This window comes from Carlito syrichta, unplaced genomic scaffold (assembly GCF_000164805.1).
Source record: "Carlito syrichta isolate Samal-C Ts95f unplaced genomic scaffold, Tarsius_syrichta-2.0.1 Scaffold308114, whole genome shotgun sequence".
Taxonomy (NCBI): Eukaryota; Metazoa; Chordata; class Mammalia; order Primates; family Tarsiidae; genus Carlito; species Carlito syrichta.
This window is the reverse complement of record NW_007252210.1, coordinates 530,713-548,218: the sequence shown is the minus strand read 5'-3', so window position 1 is coordinate 548,218 and position 17,506 is coordinate 530,713. Positions and strand designations below refer to the sequence as shown.

Sequence of the window (17,506 nt, the reverse complement as noted above, 5' to 3'; positions counted from 1 at the left end):
TGAGACCAAGTTACTTAATAAGGTACTGTGGGCCATTTTCCTCATTTGGAAATAAGAATAATAGCATTTTCTCTATCCGGAGAGATGATGACATTGGATAATGATTTTAAAAATCATGAAGTCAAATGCCTGACGTTAATCTTTAAAACCTGCTCTAAAGTACATACATAGTAGTCTTTCGATAAGTGTACTACACCGAAAAGGATTTTAATTATTTGTCCCATCCTTGACTCCTCTTTCTCATATCAAGTCACACTCGTCAGAAAATCTCATCAGCTCGGCCTTCAAAGTATGAGTCAGTTCAAACTCTTGATATTTAAAGAAATAATGTTAACTTTTAAAATATAATGGTATTATACCTAGGCTTTTAAAATAGTCCTTATCCCTTAGAAGAGCACACTGAAGTATTTTCAAATAAAACATAATAGTTGAAGCCAGGCAATGTGTACATGAGGGGTCATTATACTCTTCCATTTCGGGAAAAGTTTGAAAACTTTCACAATAAAAATCCAAATTCCAGTCTTTCAAACCCTCAGCTGGATTTCTAACTCACTCAGAGGAAAAGCCAGAGTTCTGACCGTAACCCACAAAGGTCCCTCCTGTCTCCTTCCCTTACTCATCTCTGACTTCTTACCCTACCAGTCATACTGGCCTCTCTGCCTTAGGTACACAAGACATGTTCCTGCCTCAGAACCTTTTCACTGCTGTGCCCTCAGTCTAAAAAGCTTTTCACCTGGATATCCTCATGGTACCATTTCCTCCCCTCTTAAGTCTTTGCTTAAATGTAACCTTTGCAATGGAATCTTGACTGATCTGCCTGATGTTCCAAGTGCCTAGAACAGTGCCTCGCATAGTAGTTGTTGAATGAATGAATGAGCAAACTGGATCAGCCCCCATGAAGCTGGCTAGAGGTTTCACAACATCAGCAGAGTAAGGTAAGAGCATGTGAGACAAGCAGCAGTGGCCACTGTAAGCCACACTGCCAAACTATGATTTCAATTACTCTTTACAGGGAGAAAGAACAAGGATCCCATGTGGTGTCCAGGAAGTCAACAACGTTAATACAGCAAAGTTTTTTAGAGTCAAGTACCAAGCATCCAGCCATAGAGCCACCCTGTTACTCTTAGGAAACATCCATGTCCCAGTCCTCCCGGCACAAGCTGGCACGCTCTACCCCTCTGCATTTGAAGAGCTCCCTCTCATTTCTAGACGGCATCCTCTGATCGTTTTGTCTAGACAATGGAATCAGAAGCAACGTGAAATCTCTGAGGATAAGGGCTCACATTCCCAGCCTGTACTTCGCTTACTTTATCTTCCTACAAGACTTGACCTTGCTCAGAAGAAATCAACATATATCTTTGTAACCTTTATAAGCAGTATTTATGACTTTTGATATCAAACTCAAAAATCCTCTTCCTGATTCTTTTGCTTTAGTTTAAGCATCTGTGCAGAGCAAGGTATAAGTATGCCATAAAACCAAAGACAAACCAGCTAACCAACTTGCAGTTTCGACCCCTGCCATCCCTGGTGCTCTCCTCAACCTGGCTCACATCCATTCAGGGCACAGTCACTCAGCTGTGAGCCAGTCACCTCATCTGCCACCAGCTAATGCAACCAATTTCCTAAGCACCTGAGAACCCTGAAGAACATATTTCTAGCCTTGTTCTGACTCGTGCTCCCAGCCATGCATTGGAATGTAACTCTGGGAGTTCTTTACTGTCCTTGAGTTAAGACTGAGTAAAATAAAATATTTCAGAGGACTTGGAAATGCTCACCCACATTCTTTTCCTGGTCTTATCAAAAAGACTGCAGAGAATTTCCCCCCAGAAAATTACACGAGTAGTTATATGACTTATACTCAAACAATTACTAGAGCATTTCCTTATCTCACTGACTCCCATGCAAATCCTTGTTCATGACACAGCCTTGATTGCTTTGCAAACCCAACTGTGCATTGGAGACCTGCCATTCCTACAAACCCACTTATAATCATGCATCCCCTCATGCCGCATGCCATCTCCCAAGCCACTATAGTCATGGTCAAGTTCTCCTGCCACCAAGTCAGCTGCCCCGAAGTGTTGCAAATGGAATGGGTAGGGGCAGAGGACTGCAGGTCTCTTTAATGTTTTATCTAGATAGGAGGTGTACTTTTTCTTCTAAATCTGTCATGCTTTAGAAAGTATTTCAGAGACTTATATCTCTGAATAACTGTTTTCAGGAATCTAACAATGCAGTAAAAAAAAAAAACAGAAATTTCCCCAAGACAACAAAGAAAATTATTTCTATAGTACTCATTATACTACTCATTCACAAAAGCTATCTAATCCGTAGTTCTGAAGACAAAAATTCCTTTTTACCAGATCCTGTTCCTTGATTTTCCCTTCACATGTTGTAATATTTTCCCTCATATTTTAATTGTCCCTCTTTATAATTATGAATAATTACAATTGTCTGAATGACAATGGTGTCATGCTATGTTTAACCCAAACCTATGTCTTCTGTCATAATTAATAATAATGAAAAAATGTGCAAATTCTATATCAGCATGCCTCCTTTCTTGGTAGAAAAATAGGCAGGTTAGAAGGGCCACCCTAGTAGATAATCTTTGGGTTTCACAAATTAAACCCATTAAACAGGGAAGCAACATGGCTAGGGCTGCCAGATTTAACCAATAAAAACTTAGGACATTCCATTAATTCTGAATTTTAGATAAATAACAAATAATATCATATAATATTGCACAGGACATACTAAAAAGTTATTAATTATCTGAAATTCCAGTTTCCCTGGGCATCCTATATTTTATCTGGCAAGGCTAAATATAATGCTTTAGAAAAAAAAAAGACAACAGAGATACATGAGTCTACCCATAATTACAGATTTGAGTTCGGGACAATAGGAAAGGTTAATCTTCACACCCTTAACCATGACTTTCTCATCAGGAGACAAAAGTCCATTTTGGACATAATTAGGCAACTCTGAAAGTGCACTTGGGCCAGTGGGATAGCACATTAAATTAATGTTCACCTAAAATGTTTTACTAATTTTTTCTTTTTTTTAAATTAGAGTCTCATTCCGTAGCCCAGGCTGGAGTGCAGTGGCACAGTCACAGCCACCCCAGCGTCGACCTGCTGGGCTCCCGCAATCCTTCTGCCTCAGTCTTCCAAGTAACTGGAACTTCAAGCCCATGCTACCACACCCAGCTAATTTTTTTTTTTTTTAATTGTAGAGACGAAGTCTCGCCAAGATGCTCAGGCAATCCACTTGCCTCAGCCTCCCAGAGAGCTGGGATAACAGGCTGTGCCACCAAGCCAGGCCAAATTTTTTTTTTTCAAAAATTATCTAGGAGTTAAAAACAAAATGAATATACCTCCTGATTGGCATAGCTTAAGTCACCAAGGAGAAACCACCTCTCCAGCAAGGTACCACTTTCATTTCTTTTTCTCACCCTCCCTTCACCCCCTGCTACTCTGCTTTGTATAGATCCAATTAGAAAGTTTTAGCCTAGATTTCAAGATTAAAATGATCATCTTTCAAGAAGAAATACCAACTTAAGAAAACTATCTAATCTTCCTGTGTATAGCATCACCTGTCTCCAAGGAACCACCAGCATGCAGGATGCTGCAAAGACATCTCAAAATATCAAGACGGTAGTTTTGTTTTCAGCTCCTTAGTGGAAGTCATTTTGCTGAGAAAATATTGATAGTACTTTCATTTACTTATTTATTTGAGTCGGGGTCTCACTTTGTCACCCAGGCTGAAGTGCTGTGGCATGATCATGGCTCTCTGCAATCTTGACCACCTCAGACAATCCTTATGCCTCAGTATCTCAAATAGCTGGGACTATAAGCATGTACCATCACACCCAGCTAACCATATTTTTTTCTTTTTTGTAGATATGAGATCTCCCTATGTTTCCCAGGTCTCAAACTCCTGGGCTCAAGTAATCCTCCCTCCTTGGCTTCCAAAAGTGATGAGATTACAGATGCGAGCCACCAGGCCCAGTTTTTCAAAACCAGAAGAAATAGATTTTAGTCCTCAATTTTTCACAGAAGGGAAAATAAATGTGAAGGCCAGCCTTAAGAAATCCATACTAACTACTCCTACCCCAATGGTTTTTCTTTTACATGTATAAAATTCCTAAAATATGAATAGGAACATCTTTTCCTTCTATGTGCTCTCTTTACAGCATTGTGAATTGCAAGATTATAATAATTCCTTTCCAAAGATTTTAAATGACAATTCTCACAGCTCTTTAATTTAAAAAATCGAAAGTGAAGAAAGTTATCATTTTGATTAATTATAAACTTTATCCTGATAAATATAAATCTCCACAGAATAAGTTGTATCAGATCGTCTTGGTTTAGTACAGTTATAACCTGTCAGCCATGCTCCTCGTTAACACATTTATCAGGAACATTAATTGCACTTCCAACATACGGCTCCATCAACAGTCATTCTTATTAAACTTACATTTCATTTCCTGGAACAATATTAAACTACAAGGGGAAAAATTTAATAGTAAACAGTATATAACCAACATTGAGTTTAGTAATTAGTCTTTTCAACCTAGGGACCATGTAACTAAAATTTTCTATTGCAACCTGGCTGCTAGATCAAGCAAAGATTGAATCATTTTTAATTTTTCCAACACTAAAGTGAAATGTCTATGATGAAATGACATAAGTTCTATTTTTACATCGGTAATAGTGGCATAAAAATAGCACCCAACTGCTTTAGAAATCTCACAGGAGTCAGCATAAGTCTCCAAGGAAATACAGCAAGGTAATTCCTAACCTTTAAACCCTGGGGAAAAAAAAAAAGGAAGGAAGGAAATCTTCAGTCCCACAGTAAACAAGATCTAGTTGTTAGAAATGAGAAGAAAACATCTAAATGGGAGTCTAGGAAATGAGTCCTCACTAGAGGACTAAAACCAAAGTGAAAGAGGTTAAAACTTCTCACTTGAACCATACACCAATCAAACAGATGGCCTGTCTAGACAGACACTGCCAGTGTATTTACTGTAGCCATCACTATAACTCTGTAGTGACCAAAATGAGGCATTCTCTCACTCCACTTTGCTTGACCTTCTCCTCTAAATGCCAGAGCCAAGACACTGAGTACAACATGGTCTCTGTGCCCTTGATGAACATGGGCTGGCCTTGCCTACATCTGTTAAGCGTGAGGTGGTAGACATGAGTCAGAACAGGGGTTCTAGTCCTGGGTCCTGGTTCTGCCTCTACCAGCTGGGAAACCTTGGGGGAAGTTCCTTCACCTCTCTGGTCTTTGATTTCTTTACCTGAAAAATAAAGAGGTAGGAATACTTTATGCTAAGGCCCCTCCTAAATGAAACTACTGTGATTGTATTATTTTATCTGTGCAAAGAGAAGATTGGGCCAAATGGACACTGTAATTTTATCCAGATCTTCAATTCTCATATGGGTTTCACATGCAAAGAAATTCCTAAGGTTGCTATCAGCAAGTCTTTGTGGGATTTTATTTAATGTCTCCTGATATTAGAAGGAAAAACAGTCCCCTACTTAATGGAAAATTGTTTAAACATGCTTTTAGAAAGAATCATAAAAATGATCATTTCCCATAAAAATAAAAGCAGCAGCCTCAGGACACAGTCTAGATTAAAGCATTGTCACAACTAAAATAAAGACATTACAAGGAATTAACAAACCAACTGCCAAGTAAATTGGTTAGTGACAGAAGACATCCCGTCGATTTTTCTGCATAACATAGTTGGTTAAAAGCTTAAGCTCCAGAGCCCAGTTTCTAGATCGATCTAGAATCCCTAATTACCATTACTGGTTGTATGACCTTGGGCAAGTCACTTCCCTTCTCTCAGTCTAGTTTATGCATCCATCAAATAAGAATGACAGTAATACCAGCCTTGTAAGGTTGGTATAAGAACTGAACAAGTTCATTAAGGTTTTCAGCAAGGTGTCTGGTACACTATGTTCAAAAAATACCAGCTATCAATGTTCTTAAAGTAGTTCTCAAATTCTTCACAATTTACCCTAATTTTGTTAATTCAACAATTTGGCTCTATAAGTTAGTAAGCATTTATTGGGTCCAGGGAATTGGGCTAGAATTATGGGGAGGACCACTCAGTTCCTCTACACAACCTGCCCTTCTTTGCCTGGCTAAATTCTCGTTCTTTAAAAATTCAGTTGAGACTGGGTGAGGTGGCTCAAGCCTGTAATCCCAGCACTTTGGGAGGCTGAGGTGAGGAGACTGCCTGAGCCAAAGGGTTCGAGAAGAGCCTGGGTAACTTGGTGAAACCTCATCTCTTCAATCAGTCAAAAAATTAGCCGGGCATAATAGCACATGCCTGTAGTTCCAGCTACTTGGAAAACTGAGGAGGAAGGATCACCTGAGTCCAGCAGATCAACGCTGGGATGGCCGTGAGCATGTCACTGTACTCCAGCCTGGGCGAAGGAGTGAGACTCGAACTCAAAAAAAAATTCAGTTGGAAGGGTCTCTTGCTCCATCAAACCTCTTTGGACCTCCCCATTGATGGACTGAGAGCCCTGCTGATTAACTGCCTCTCCTCAGTGCTCAAGGCTCTCTCCTCTTTATCAAAATTCTTATTCCACTGTCTTTAAATTGTCTACATACTTATCAACTCCCTCACTAGACTACGACCTCCTTGACAACAGATAAGGTTTCCAGTCTCTGTACCCACCACAGAAGCCAATACATGATCAGCATCCAGCAAAGTTTGCTGAGTGCATGAACATAATAAATGAATTAGTAAAATTTATAGCATTAATAAAATTTACTAAATAGATGGGAGGGACAAATCCATTTACAGCTAAAATGAAAAGAATTCTATGACGATTAAAATAAAGGTGCCAAAATATGTGCTATGTGTACACAAGGCACACTGAAAGAATGCCAGGTGGAGCACTCACCTGGTAGAGGTAGCATTTGAGCTGAACCTTGATTTCTAGCCTAACAGAGATGGAACAAGAAGGAAGAACAGAACATGGTACAGATGGAGGTGGCTGTGAAGAACAGAAGTAGGAGAGTGTCATTTAAATATGGCTTTGAACAAGAGCTTCTTGGAATGATAGTGGGAGATTGATTAGAATCAAATTATGAGGATTTGAATGCCACATCATGGAATATGCACATTCTCTCTGGCTAGCCTGTGAGGCTTTAAGCAGAGGAAGGACAAGATTAGGTTTACATATACTTTGGATGGTATTCTAGCAGCAAGCTATAAGCCTAATTAGTTTGAAAGCTCAAAAGTTGAACAACCAATGAGGAACTCATAGCAGCAACAATAGAAGACTGATCATGTATAGAGAAAGTCAAGAATGACATGAGATACCACTCTAGCTAACAGCTGGATTTTTTTTTAAATGACATGAGAGATTTGAGAAGAAACTTCTCATCAATATTTTTAAGCTGTCCTAGCAAATGACTGGCACTACACTTTGTCAACCACCGTTGTTCAATATAAAAATTGTAGAAACGGAATGGTTCTACAAGTTACTTGATAACTTTGCTAGCCATTTCCTGATGTCAAGCACAGACTTCTTAGAAGAGGGTTGAACTCATTACAGAAAAGCAACACTAGTTTCATCCATCACAATTACTAAACATCAAAAACAAAGAACAAAGAACCAGAGAGCCCTGGGTAAGTGGGTTGACAGTCCCTCATTGTGTGGGACCAAAAACCTGTTAGTCAAGTAATGTGGGCACCGAGGAAACCCATGCTCCTGTCTCAACCAAACAGTTGCATTTTTACATATTTCTAACATCTCAAAGACTTGCTTTCAGTTGTCCATTCTGGGCAGAATTGCATGAAAAAAAAAGCAAGCTTGAGAACTGAGTAATTACCAGACTGAGCCCAGAGCTTACCTGCCAAGTAGGAGTGTCTGAATGCTCATTTCCCTCATCAATAAATTAGTCTTTTAAAATGCAAAAATTTGAGAGGAAAAGCATTAAAAATAGCATTCTATTTATGGAAGAGATCCTGCAGATATGTCATACAGAAAGTAGGCCCCAAGGAGTCCTTAACTGAGCTCTCCTCCACATTAAAGACTGGTTCAAGGTTTTGAACTTACAGAACTTTCCAACCATGCAACTGGAAATTTTGTGCAGTCAATTGTACTGATATTTAGCATTTTATAGTTGTATGAACAATGCTCGAGGTTATGTCTACCACTAACAGTCGGTGGTGTGGCAACTCTGGGAAGAACCTGAAGAAAAAGAACACTATCAGGGGGCAGATATGAGGACTTCAATTACTTCAATTATCTATATCTAAACACTTAACAAAAACTGAATTATGTAGGTTAATTGGCACAGGTGTGTGTTTGTGTCCATGTTTTAGATTGTTTCCTAATTTTATCTTCATATCCCGTGGCCAAAATCTGCATTATCTTATTCTTCTTCAATCTGCCTTCTTTGTATCTAGTCAATTTCAAATGCAACTGCCTAGACCAAAACTTATTTTGGAAAGCCAAAGAGCAGAAATGAATACCACTGTCAACTTTCTTCTCAGCATTCCTTTCATGTTCTGCTTCTGAAACCCAAGGGGTCCAAGGAAAGGAAGACATGGAAACAGAACAGACTTGGGTTTGAATATTGCTCCTCAAGGTCAGAACACAGCAAAACCCTGGGGCACACCACTGGACGTACTTCCCTCCACATCTCCATCTTGGAAACTGAGATGGAAACACCCTCTGTCTGAAGTCGTAGGAAGAGAAAAGGAGACAACACTTAGACACATGCTGGAAAGCTGCAAATCAGTACACTCCACAGGAGAAAGGCCTCAAGCCTCAAGGAGTTGTTTTGTGTGTTTGTTAGTTGTTTTTGTTTTTCTTAATTGCTTATTCTACCCCAGCTTCAACCCCAGAGCAATGATCAGAACCGCTGAGATACAGCCCAGGTCTCAGCAGCTTTTTAATCATCCAGGTGATTCTGAAATCATGTTTGATTGGAATGTGCAGCCAGGTTGGAAAAACCACCCTTCCAGGCTCCCTTTAAGTGCCAGCTTCCATCTCTCTTCCTTCCTCTGATTTCTTTCTTCCAAGTCACAGAGAATTTCCTCCTTGCTCTCCTCACGTCATAAACTGTCACCTCAGCTTCAACTACTTCCCTCTCTGGGGTTGCTTCAGTCCATGCTACGAAATGCTCCCCCCCACCATTCTTTATATTGATTGATTGGTTTTTACTTACTTGAAGTTTTATTTACAGTTGTTTTGTTTCATTTCTCTAGCACAGTACCTGGCATGTCTTAAGCACATCAAGAAATACTAGCTTCCTCCTTCCTTTTGCTAGAAGAAGTTTAACCTCTAATCACAATAGGGTACTAAAGTTGATCTCTTGAAGGCAAAATAAACAAATATAGGGAAGTCACAAATGTTCCAGAATCAGATTCATAGACAGCTTCCATATCCTCTTTCTCCAGTGTATAGTGCTCAGTAGTTTTCTGCAGAATAGAAAATAATGGCTTTCTACAGGTCGGGCATGTTTTAAGTCCTAGACATCTATGAACTCACTTAATCCTCACATCATCCAAAAGATGTAGGTTTTTCCAGATCAGTAAACTGAGGCACACAGTTAAGTGATTTGCCAGAGATTACAAATAGGCAGGAGTCAAGTCACAATAGAAACCTATGCTTCCTGGCTCCCAAACCTGTGTTTTTCATCACTCTATTAGCCAGAGTCAGTTCTCACTTTTAATGGTAGTTATGTTCTATAGAATTGCCTCAAACCTTTCATTAGCTGAACCGTTGCTTCGAGGGGGAAACAGTGTAGGTTCCTGGGAGACTTTGATCACAGAATTTCTATCAACATATCAATACATAACCTTGTTTTATGTGCGTTCCTGTTCTTTAAAAAACTTTTTTAAATTTATATATACTGTTGATGCACTAACATTGAGCTCACAGCCTACATCACCACCACGCATGCCTGAACGAAGCTTATCAAACACACATTTTCTCTTACGACACATCACAGCCTGGCTGAACTTAGAAACACTAGACAGGACTTCAGCACAATATTTGGGGCCATTTTAGACAGCAAAATCCCCAACAGAAATTACAAATATGACACAACATGACATTAACTAGACCACAAAAAAAAAAAAGACACTTGTTTATAGTATGAGAGCTAGAAAGAGAAGGCAGAGTATCACCTTGTTCAGCCTCACCTGGGAACAAGCATATCAGACAACTCAAATTTTTTGCCACTCTGTACATGTTTGCAAAGGACCAAGAAAGCATCTCAAGTGTGGATCTGGGGGTTACAAATACATGTAAGCAAGTAGGTGAATTTGCAAATACAGAATCTGTGAATAATGAGGGCCGACAGTAGCTGGAATGCACACTGGGTTCTTCTCTCTACTTTTGCTCCTGAGAAGAAGTGATCCACAAATTTCCCACATTCTTCCAATGATATCTAAAGATCCCTTCCTAAATGGTCTTTCTCCCAGACAAGAGACCACAGCAAACCATGTCACTGGTGTGTCCTGCTCCCTACTGTCCATTCATTCCACCAATAACTTCTCAGGACTGCAAGAAGTGCTGTGATGAAGAAGACATGATTTCTGTTTGGACCAGTGCTCAGTATGTCTCCTTTTAGAAACCAAAAAGGCTTCCCTTCAAAGGCTCTGGAATTTTTTTCCCTGTAACTAAGGAAAATAACTCCTCAGTGTAACTAAATTTCATCTCATACTCAAATTGGAATGTCCTTTCACTCATAATTGCTTGAAATTTTCACCAGAAAGAAACACAACTGTCTCTAATTTCTTCCAAAAAAGCAAAAATCAAAGTCACCATAGAAGACTTTTTAAATCAATTATGTTTCTAACAACATTGCATTATGATAGTTTTATCCCCCCCAAAAAACCACCATTTAAAATACCTTCATGTTATAAGTAAAATAATCATGAAGGTACCAATGACTGTTAAAAATGATCATTTTTGTTGATTAAGTGGGAATTTACATTTGGCAAAGATACCTTGTGCAAATTTACATGGATCTAGAACTCTTGAAATGGAGTCTACTGGGATATAATAGCCAAGAGTGTGCTTTTAGTTATCTGTGTACACCACACACATGCAGAAGAGTTTGGCATCAGAATTTCGCCCACCCATGCCATAATTTCCCAGACAATATATGCAGTGCTGTTATATAAACTGCTGGGAATACAAAACCACATTTTATATAAACTACTCAATTTGGAACAAGGTAACCAAGTGAATGAATGAACGAGCTGTCAAAGCAATTTCACTAAATGAACATTTTCTTCTTGATTTTGTTAAAGTTTCTATCCTTAGATGTAAGGAAAAAAAATTGGAGGGCTTTTAATCTAGCTAATGCCCCTCTGAGTTATTAAGACATATTTTTACACTGGGAGAGATAGAAGCTCTGTTGAGCCTTGTTCCAAATTTCATTAAGATAATAGATGAGATAGGTCAATAGTCCAAAGAAATAAACTAGAAAAGGTGAAAGGAAGGATCTGAGAATGCACCGATGAAACAACTAAACTAGAAAAAGTAAAAAGAAAGCTTGCCAGGGAGATGAGACCAAAAAATGTTTAAAGGGAGTTTAAATATTCTATTTACTAGAAAATAAAGCAGAGGAAACAAGAAAATATGAAAATACACTCAAAATAAAAGATTTGCAGAGGAAAGAGAAAATATGCCAATGCCAAAATGACCATTTCTAACATCATTTGGCTGTAGGAAAATAAAAGAGAAAATTGTCTTTTGGTTTTAGGGCCTTAAAAGAAATCCTAAGCCATCCAGTGAGTTCAGACACCAAGAAAACAACCCAGGAAGCAGTGCCAGGCATGAACATAATGACTGCTGGGCTTCCTACACGAGCCACTGTTTTGCAACAGGCAAAGTGAGCCCAGTGCTGGAGGCTGCAAGACGAGAACGGAACCAAAGAGGCGGACCTCAAGGCCGAACAGTTCTGTAGCATCTGAGCTGGAGGTGAGAATCCCAGTGACAAACCCCAGAGGCTTTCACTCCTCTTGGGGTTGACATCTGGGGAGCTCTCAAAAACAACCCATCTGACTCCTCGAGAACTCATTTGGAAGCGCCTAGTCCTGAGCGTGGCTTCACCTGACTCTATTAACTTTAAGTGAACGTCTACAGTTTTCCCAAGTGTCGCTCACAGGAACTCCAGGAAATAGAAAATTACAGAACAAAGAAGTCTAACTATCTTATTAAAGACGGCACATTTAATTAAAGTAGATGTGAGAACAAACTAATTTGTCCCTCTAAAAAATTCAGAGGAGAAACAAAAAATTCCAGACTTGCTTGGGATTTGCATTTTGTTTTTCTTTTGTACCAAGTATAGGTACTTAATGGTTTTATGGCATTAATATTATCAGTAATATCATTATTGAAAATTTCAGGCTATTAAATTCTAACTACACAAAAATGAGCCAAATAGACTTAGAGGATTTGATTTCTGTATAGGCTGTATAACAGTTCTCCAGAAATACTACCTATCCAAACTGAAACCACACTTTATTGTCATCATCCTCATCCTTATCTTCATCATCTTGGACTACCACCACCATATCATCTACAAATATATTATAAGAAAGCCATACTCTTTCTTATTTGACAAAGTTTCTTGAAATTATTACTTTGTTAAACCACATAAAATTTTGTCAGTTGGGACAAAAATAGTTGTCTATCTTCCACATTTTTAGTAGCGTCTAAAGCTATATACCTTATTTTAAAAGTTGTTGATTAATGCAAACGTCTCTCATAATTCCTAATAATATTTTCCAAGGCACAGGTCTCAGCAGTTATGGTTTCTTCCCTCATAATATTAAGAATATCATAAAGGTGCTTCTCTTAACCTCCAACCCACTAACGTCCTCAGATTTCAGAGAGTGTGGGGATGTTTTAAGGACGGAGTAGGGAACAGCTCTGACACACTTTTTAAAATGACATTGTCCATCTATTCATTGGCTGAGTTAAAATATAAAACTACTCGATGACTCTGATGAATTACCTTCTTTTTATGAAATCCCTTGCACTTTCACTTCTGCTGGTTTATGTTCAAGGGGCTATATTTTTTGGATTTATATAACATCTTTCTCTGGCATATGCGTTTAGGGCTAAACAATTGTACCTACTTGTGTTTTCCTCTCTAAGATAAGCAAACTGAAACAGAATTAAACTAAAAGACTAATTTGCTCCTCTCCATTCAAAGCAGCCTGGAAAAGAAAGAATCGCTCTTAGTCCGCTGCTCACTCTACTAGATTCTTCTAAAGTCCCATGCAAAATAATAATGAAGTCACAGGAAGAAATTAGATGTATTAATTTCATGCTAAGTATGGAATTTAGGAAATATAATTAGAATTCATATATTTTCTTATGTACATTTGTTTTCACATAATCAGGGTTTTGATATTTTTTAAATGTATTTATAAAATTAATGTTCTTTATGATAACCTGATAACCGAGGCTCCCAACAAATGCTGCAGATGGTGATAAAGATTTTACTTAAATTGGACTTTCCTGGGAAAAAAAATTCATCTTATCGTCAGTCTATATGTATAGTAAAACTCCTGACCACATAAGTCTGTCCTTCCATTGTTTATTTTGCTTATGAAAGCACCAAAACAAATATTAATATGTGGAGAAAATAATAAAACCATCTCGTGTTTGTTTAGCTTTGATACCAGTTTCACTTATTCAATATCACTTGACAAACTTACTATTACTTCCTCATTAATGGAAAGTCCAGCATCTTTTATAGTTTCTTCCTAATATTAATCATTCCTGCCATTAGCAATTTCTTATGCCTGTCTTTTATATTCTTAAAACTATATGAAACCAAAATTCTCAACCTGAATTTTCCCAAATTATGAATATCATAGCCTAAATATATTCACAAAAGTAAATAGCAAACAACCATAGCCAGCGATCCAAATTAACTGAGTGTGAGAAAGAAGATTAGAATAAGTGGCAATTATCCTTCAGGAGCTTTCTAGAAAACAGGTACAAGCCACATGGAGTAGGTGAAAATGAAATGGAGATTGAAGATGTGATTCCGTGTTCATCCAAAAATACACTCATTCATGAGGCAATAAGCGGCTCCTTGGACTATTCTCAGACTAGCACACTGTCAGGTAATTAGAAACAATTTAAATGAATTTTTTTTTTAAGTATGAACAGGAAGAAAAGGGGCTGAAATATTACCTAAGTACAAGGAAAGAATTATTGGAAGCTAGAAAATTAGCCACTCAAATCTCTCTTTGGACATCAGCCTCTGTTCAAAGTTGAGAAATGGTTTTAAATGATCACCAATGGACAAGATAGTTGTCCAAATATGAGACAGTCAGTATACAAATTACAGACACTGACTAAGAAGCAAAAGTTTTGTACATTTGTCAAGCTGTTTGGAGAAGTGGGTGATGTTCAGCTTTTAGGAATACTGAGTGATAAAATGGAAATAAGCATGCAGCATTTAATATCCAATTTGAATTTTAAAAAGCATAGGAAATATAACAAAGTCTCATCTTTAGTTTTATTCAAAGTTCCTAAGCTGTTTGAACTCCAAAAAAAGGAACTCAGGATAAGAAGACTCTCAGTTTTCTTCATCATGAAGTTTTAGGTAAGACACATCCTGCAAAATCACAGCTTGCCTGTTAACAAAGCTATTACCTCTTAATAAAAGTTTTTCTGGGACATGTGACAATCTTTCTCACATTATTATATGCCCAGGAAAATTGTGTCTTTTACATTTTTTCTTATATAAATGTGGCTACATATTGTGGTCAATGAAAGAAAGTAACCATAGCATCCTTAACGCAGAACAATGTGAACATCACATCATGTCTCTGAACATCCCCATGGGACATTCAGTTGGGCAATCCTCATGGTAACACCATGCTACAAAAGGAAGAGTTAAGAATCAGAAATAGTAAAGCTTAGTCTAACTGGTCTAAAGACAGCAGCCTAATTTATACATGAAAAATAAAACAGAGACAACTAAGATAATCTTTTTGGTTTCAGTCGATAGGCAACCACTTACCTAATCTTTTTTGCATTTTACCAAACCTAAAACATTTTAGGCCAATAACTTTCAAATTTCTTTGACATCAACCCACTGTAAAAAAATACATTTCACATCACTATCAGCCCACAGGAGTGTGTCCAATTAAAACAACTTTTCAGAAGACAAAACTTACCCTTACTAAATATCATGCAATCGGGTAATGCATATTATATTTTTTTGTTTTATTCTTTTTAAAAAAATTTTCTAGACTCACTAAACTGATTTCATGATCCTGTAAGTCATGATAAGCAGTTTGAAAACATCACTTTCAGTGTCCTAACGTCTGATAACTACTTAAGAAAATTAAAGTTTCCTAAGACAGTCTAATCAATTCTTTCTTTTTTACCCACAATTATCCAAGGAGAAAAACTGAGAGGTGAAAAACTTTAATAACATCGATCTCTATGAAGTACTTACAGAGATGCTTCTCTTCCTCCCTGGGTAATATGGGGCAAAGAGGATGAGATTATAGGCAATAAACCACACAGGAAAAATCATTTTAAAACTGAATTCCCTACCCAGAATCCCACTTGGGTGACGGGTTTTTAAAATTTTTTTTCGCTTTTATTTTTTTAAGTTCTTTGTCATTTTTCTATTATTCTAAAATTATTTGAATATCACTTAATGCAAAAGTTTAACATGGGGCATATTACAGTAATACTACTTGTCACTAGGATGATGAACAATTTTGAATAAAATGTGATCCCTTCTTTATTTGACCAGGCTCACTTTGTAATTATTAGCAAGGCAGTAAATAATACACCAAGGAGCAGTCTCATTAGTGCCCATTGAAATTCAGTGGCATTAATTTGCAATAAAAGAACTGAAAATTAAACGGGAAAGAAATAGTTTCTGGAGTCCAACATAGGGTTATGGAATTCACATCCTACTAATACCTTCCTTCACATCAAGGAATGTTATGTGAATTAGCTTAATCGCTGTATTTTGTTCTTCCGTTTAAAAAAAAGAAGAAATAGGCAGAAGAAATCCTTTTTCTCTTTCCACTTTAACTCTAAATTAAAGCAAGTGAAATTAATTTGAACTATGCCAACTTTTGAAAGTTGTGTTCATTTTTTGTCTTTTAAGTAATGACAGCCCCGACCTGTTTGGCTGTAGGATGCTCAGAATTCTTCTAAGGGGGCTAAAGATGCAAGTTTGGATATCCCAAGCATCGGCACTTCAGTACCCTCTGAGCCAACCTGTACCTCAGTCCTGTTTCTTATGCTATAAATATCTCTGGAAATAGAACACGAACAGAAAACGGTCCAGGCTTGTAGGACAGAAGGTCTGGTGAGGCAGGAGGCAAGTCCAGACACCAGTGTACAGTCAGGAAGTGCCTGGCTCAGAACCTAGCCTCAGAGGCGCCCTGAAGCCTCCAAGGCTAGTCCAAGGTACACCTGTCCTGTGGCCACCTTGGCACAGGTGTTCACCAGAAACGCCCACCTAAGCCCTCTGCAGGCCCATCAGGAAAAGAAGGGAAAAACTGGCCATGGAAAAGCGGGAGGGAAGGGAGGGGAAGAAAGAACCATTTCTTTTGGGAAAAGTAAAATTTTAAATGAGGACATAAAACATTCGCCACTTAAGTCACGAAGTGTTCTGTGTCCTGGACTGGAAGCTTCTTGCACAAGTGTCTGTGAGGCCAGACCCCAGCTGACCCCGGAGGCTCCTCCCAGGGCGTTCTCTCCCCAGTAGGCCAGACGGGTAACTGAGCTGGCAGGGGTTTATTTTAAATCACTGGCGCATCGACACGGCCCGTGTTAAACTCACGGGACACCTATAAATTTCCGGCTGTCAGAAGTCACATGCCAGCTATCCGCTCCACCACGGACTCAGCAAATCAGAAACTTGTTAAGACCCATTCAACTCCTGGGCTGCTCTTCCCGGGAGGGCAATTCAACCCTACAGCTCTAGTCCTAGAACGCGGGATGCAGAGGAAGGGAAACGTGGGTGTCAGGAGTCGCGTCCCAAAAAGTCATCATCATCATCATCAACAACATCATCACCATCTTCATGATCATCAACACCATACCCTGCAGGTTTCCAATCCGAAATTCTAGATGAAAGGAAATTTTGCGAGCACCTAAAACCGCACATTTAGAAGAGTCGTAAATAAACACAACTCTGCTGAACTCCGCTGACTCCAAACACCGTCCAGCTTTAAACACCAAAAGCGGGACCTTCCCTCGGGACTCAAAGCGCCCGGTGTTGACTGGCCCGGAGGTGTTTTCCCCTACAAATATAACCGCTGCTTTGTAGGGTTTTCCAGCGTTTGTTTGGTTGGGAAGCACCCGGGCTTTCGGACCTGATCGCACAGAGGGAGGGGGGTGGAGAACTTTCTGTTTTTTTAGCTGCCAAGCCAGAGCGAGAACTCGATTCTCGAACGCGCCCCCCGCGCTGGGCCGCGCGCCCGCCCGGGATCCCCGCGCGCGCCCTCGGGTCGTGCGTC

The 17,506-nt window shown here is 38.8% G+C and overlaps 1 protein-coding gene across 2 annotated transcripts in view; it reads right to left on the bottom strand.

The window, feature by feature from the left end:
• ESR1 (estrogen receptor 1) overlaps positions 1-17,506 on the bottom strand; it is a 368,696-nt gene that overhangs the window by 242,822 nt on the left and 108,368 nt on the right. For both annotated transcript variants that reach the window (XM_021716020.1, XM_021716021.1), the window contains 2 exons: positions 17,271-17,290; positions 16,835-16,848 (listed from right to left, as the gene is read on the bottom strand). In XM_021716020.1, coding sequence (XP_021571695.1) covers positions 16,835-16,848; positions 17,271-17,290 — 34 coding nt within the window. The remainder of the gene's footprint in view (positions 1-16,834; positions 16,849-17,270; positions 17,291-17,506) is intronic.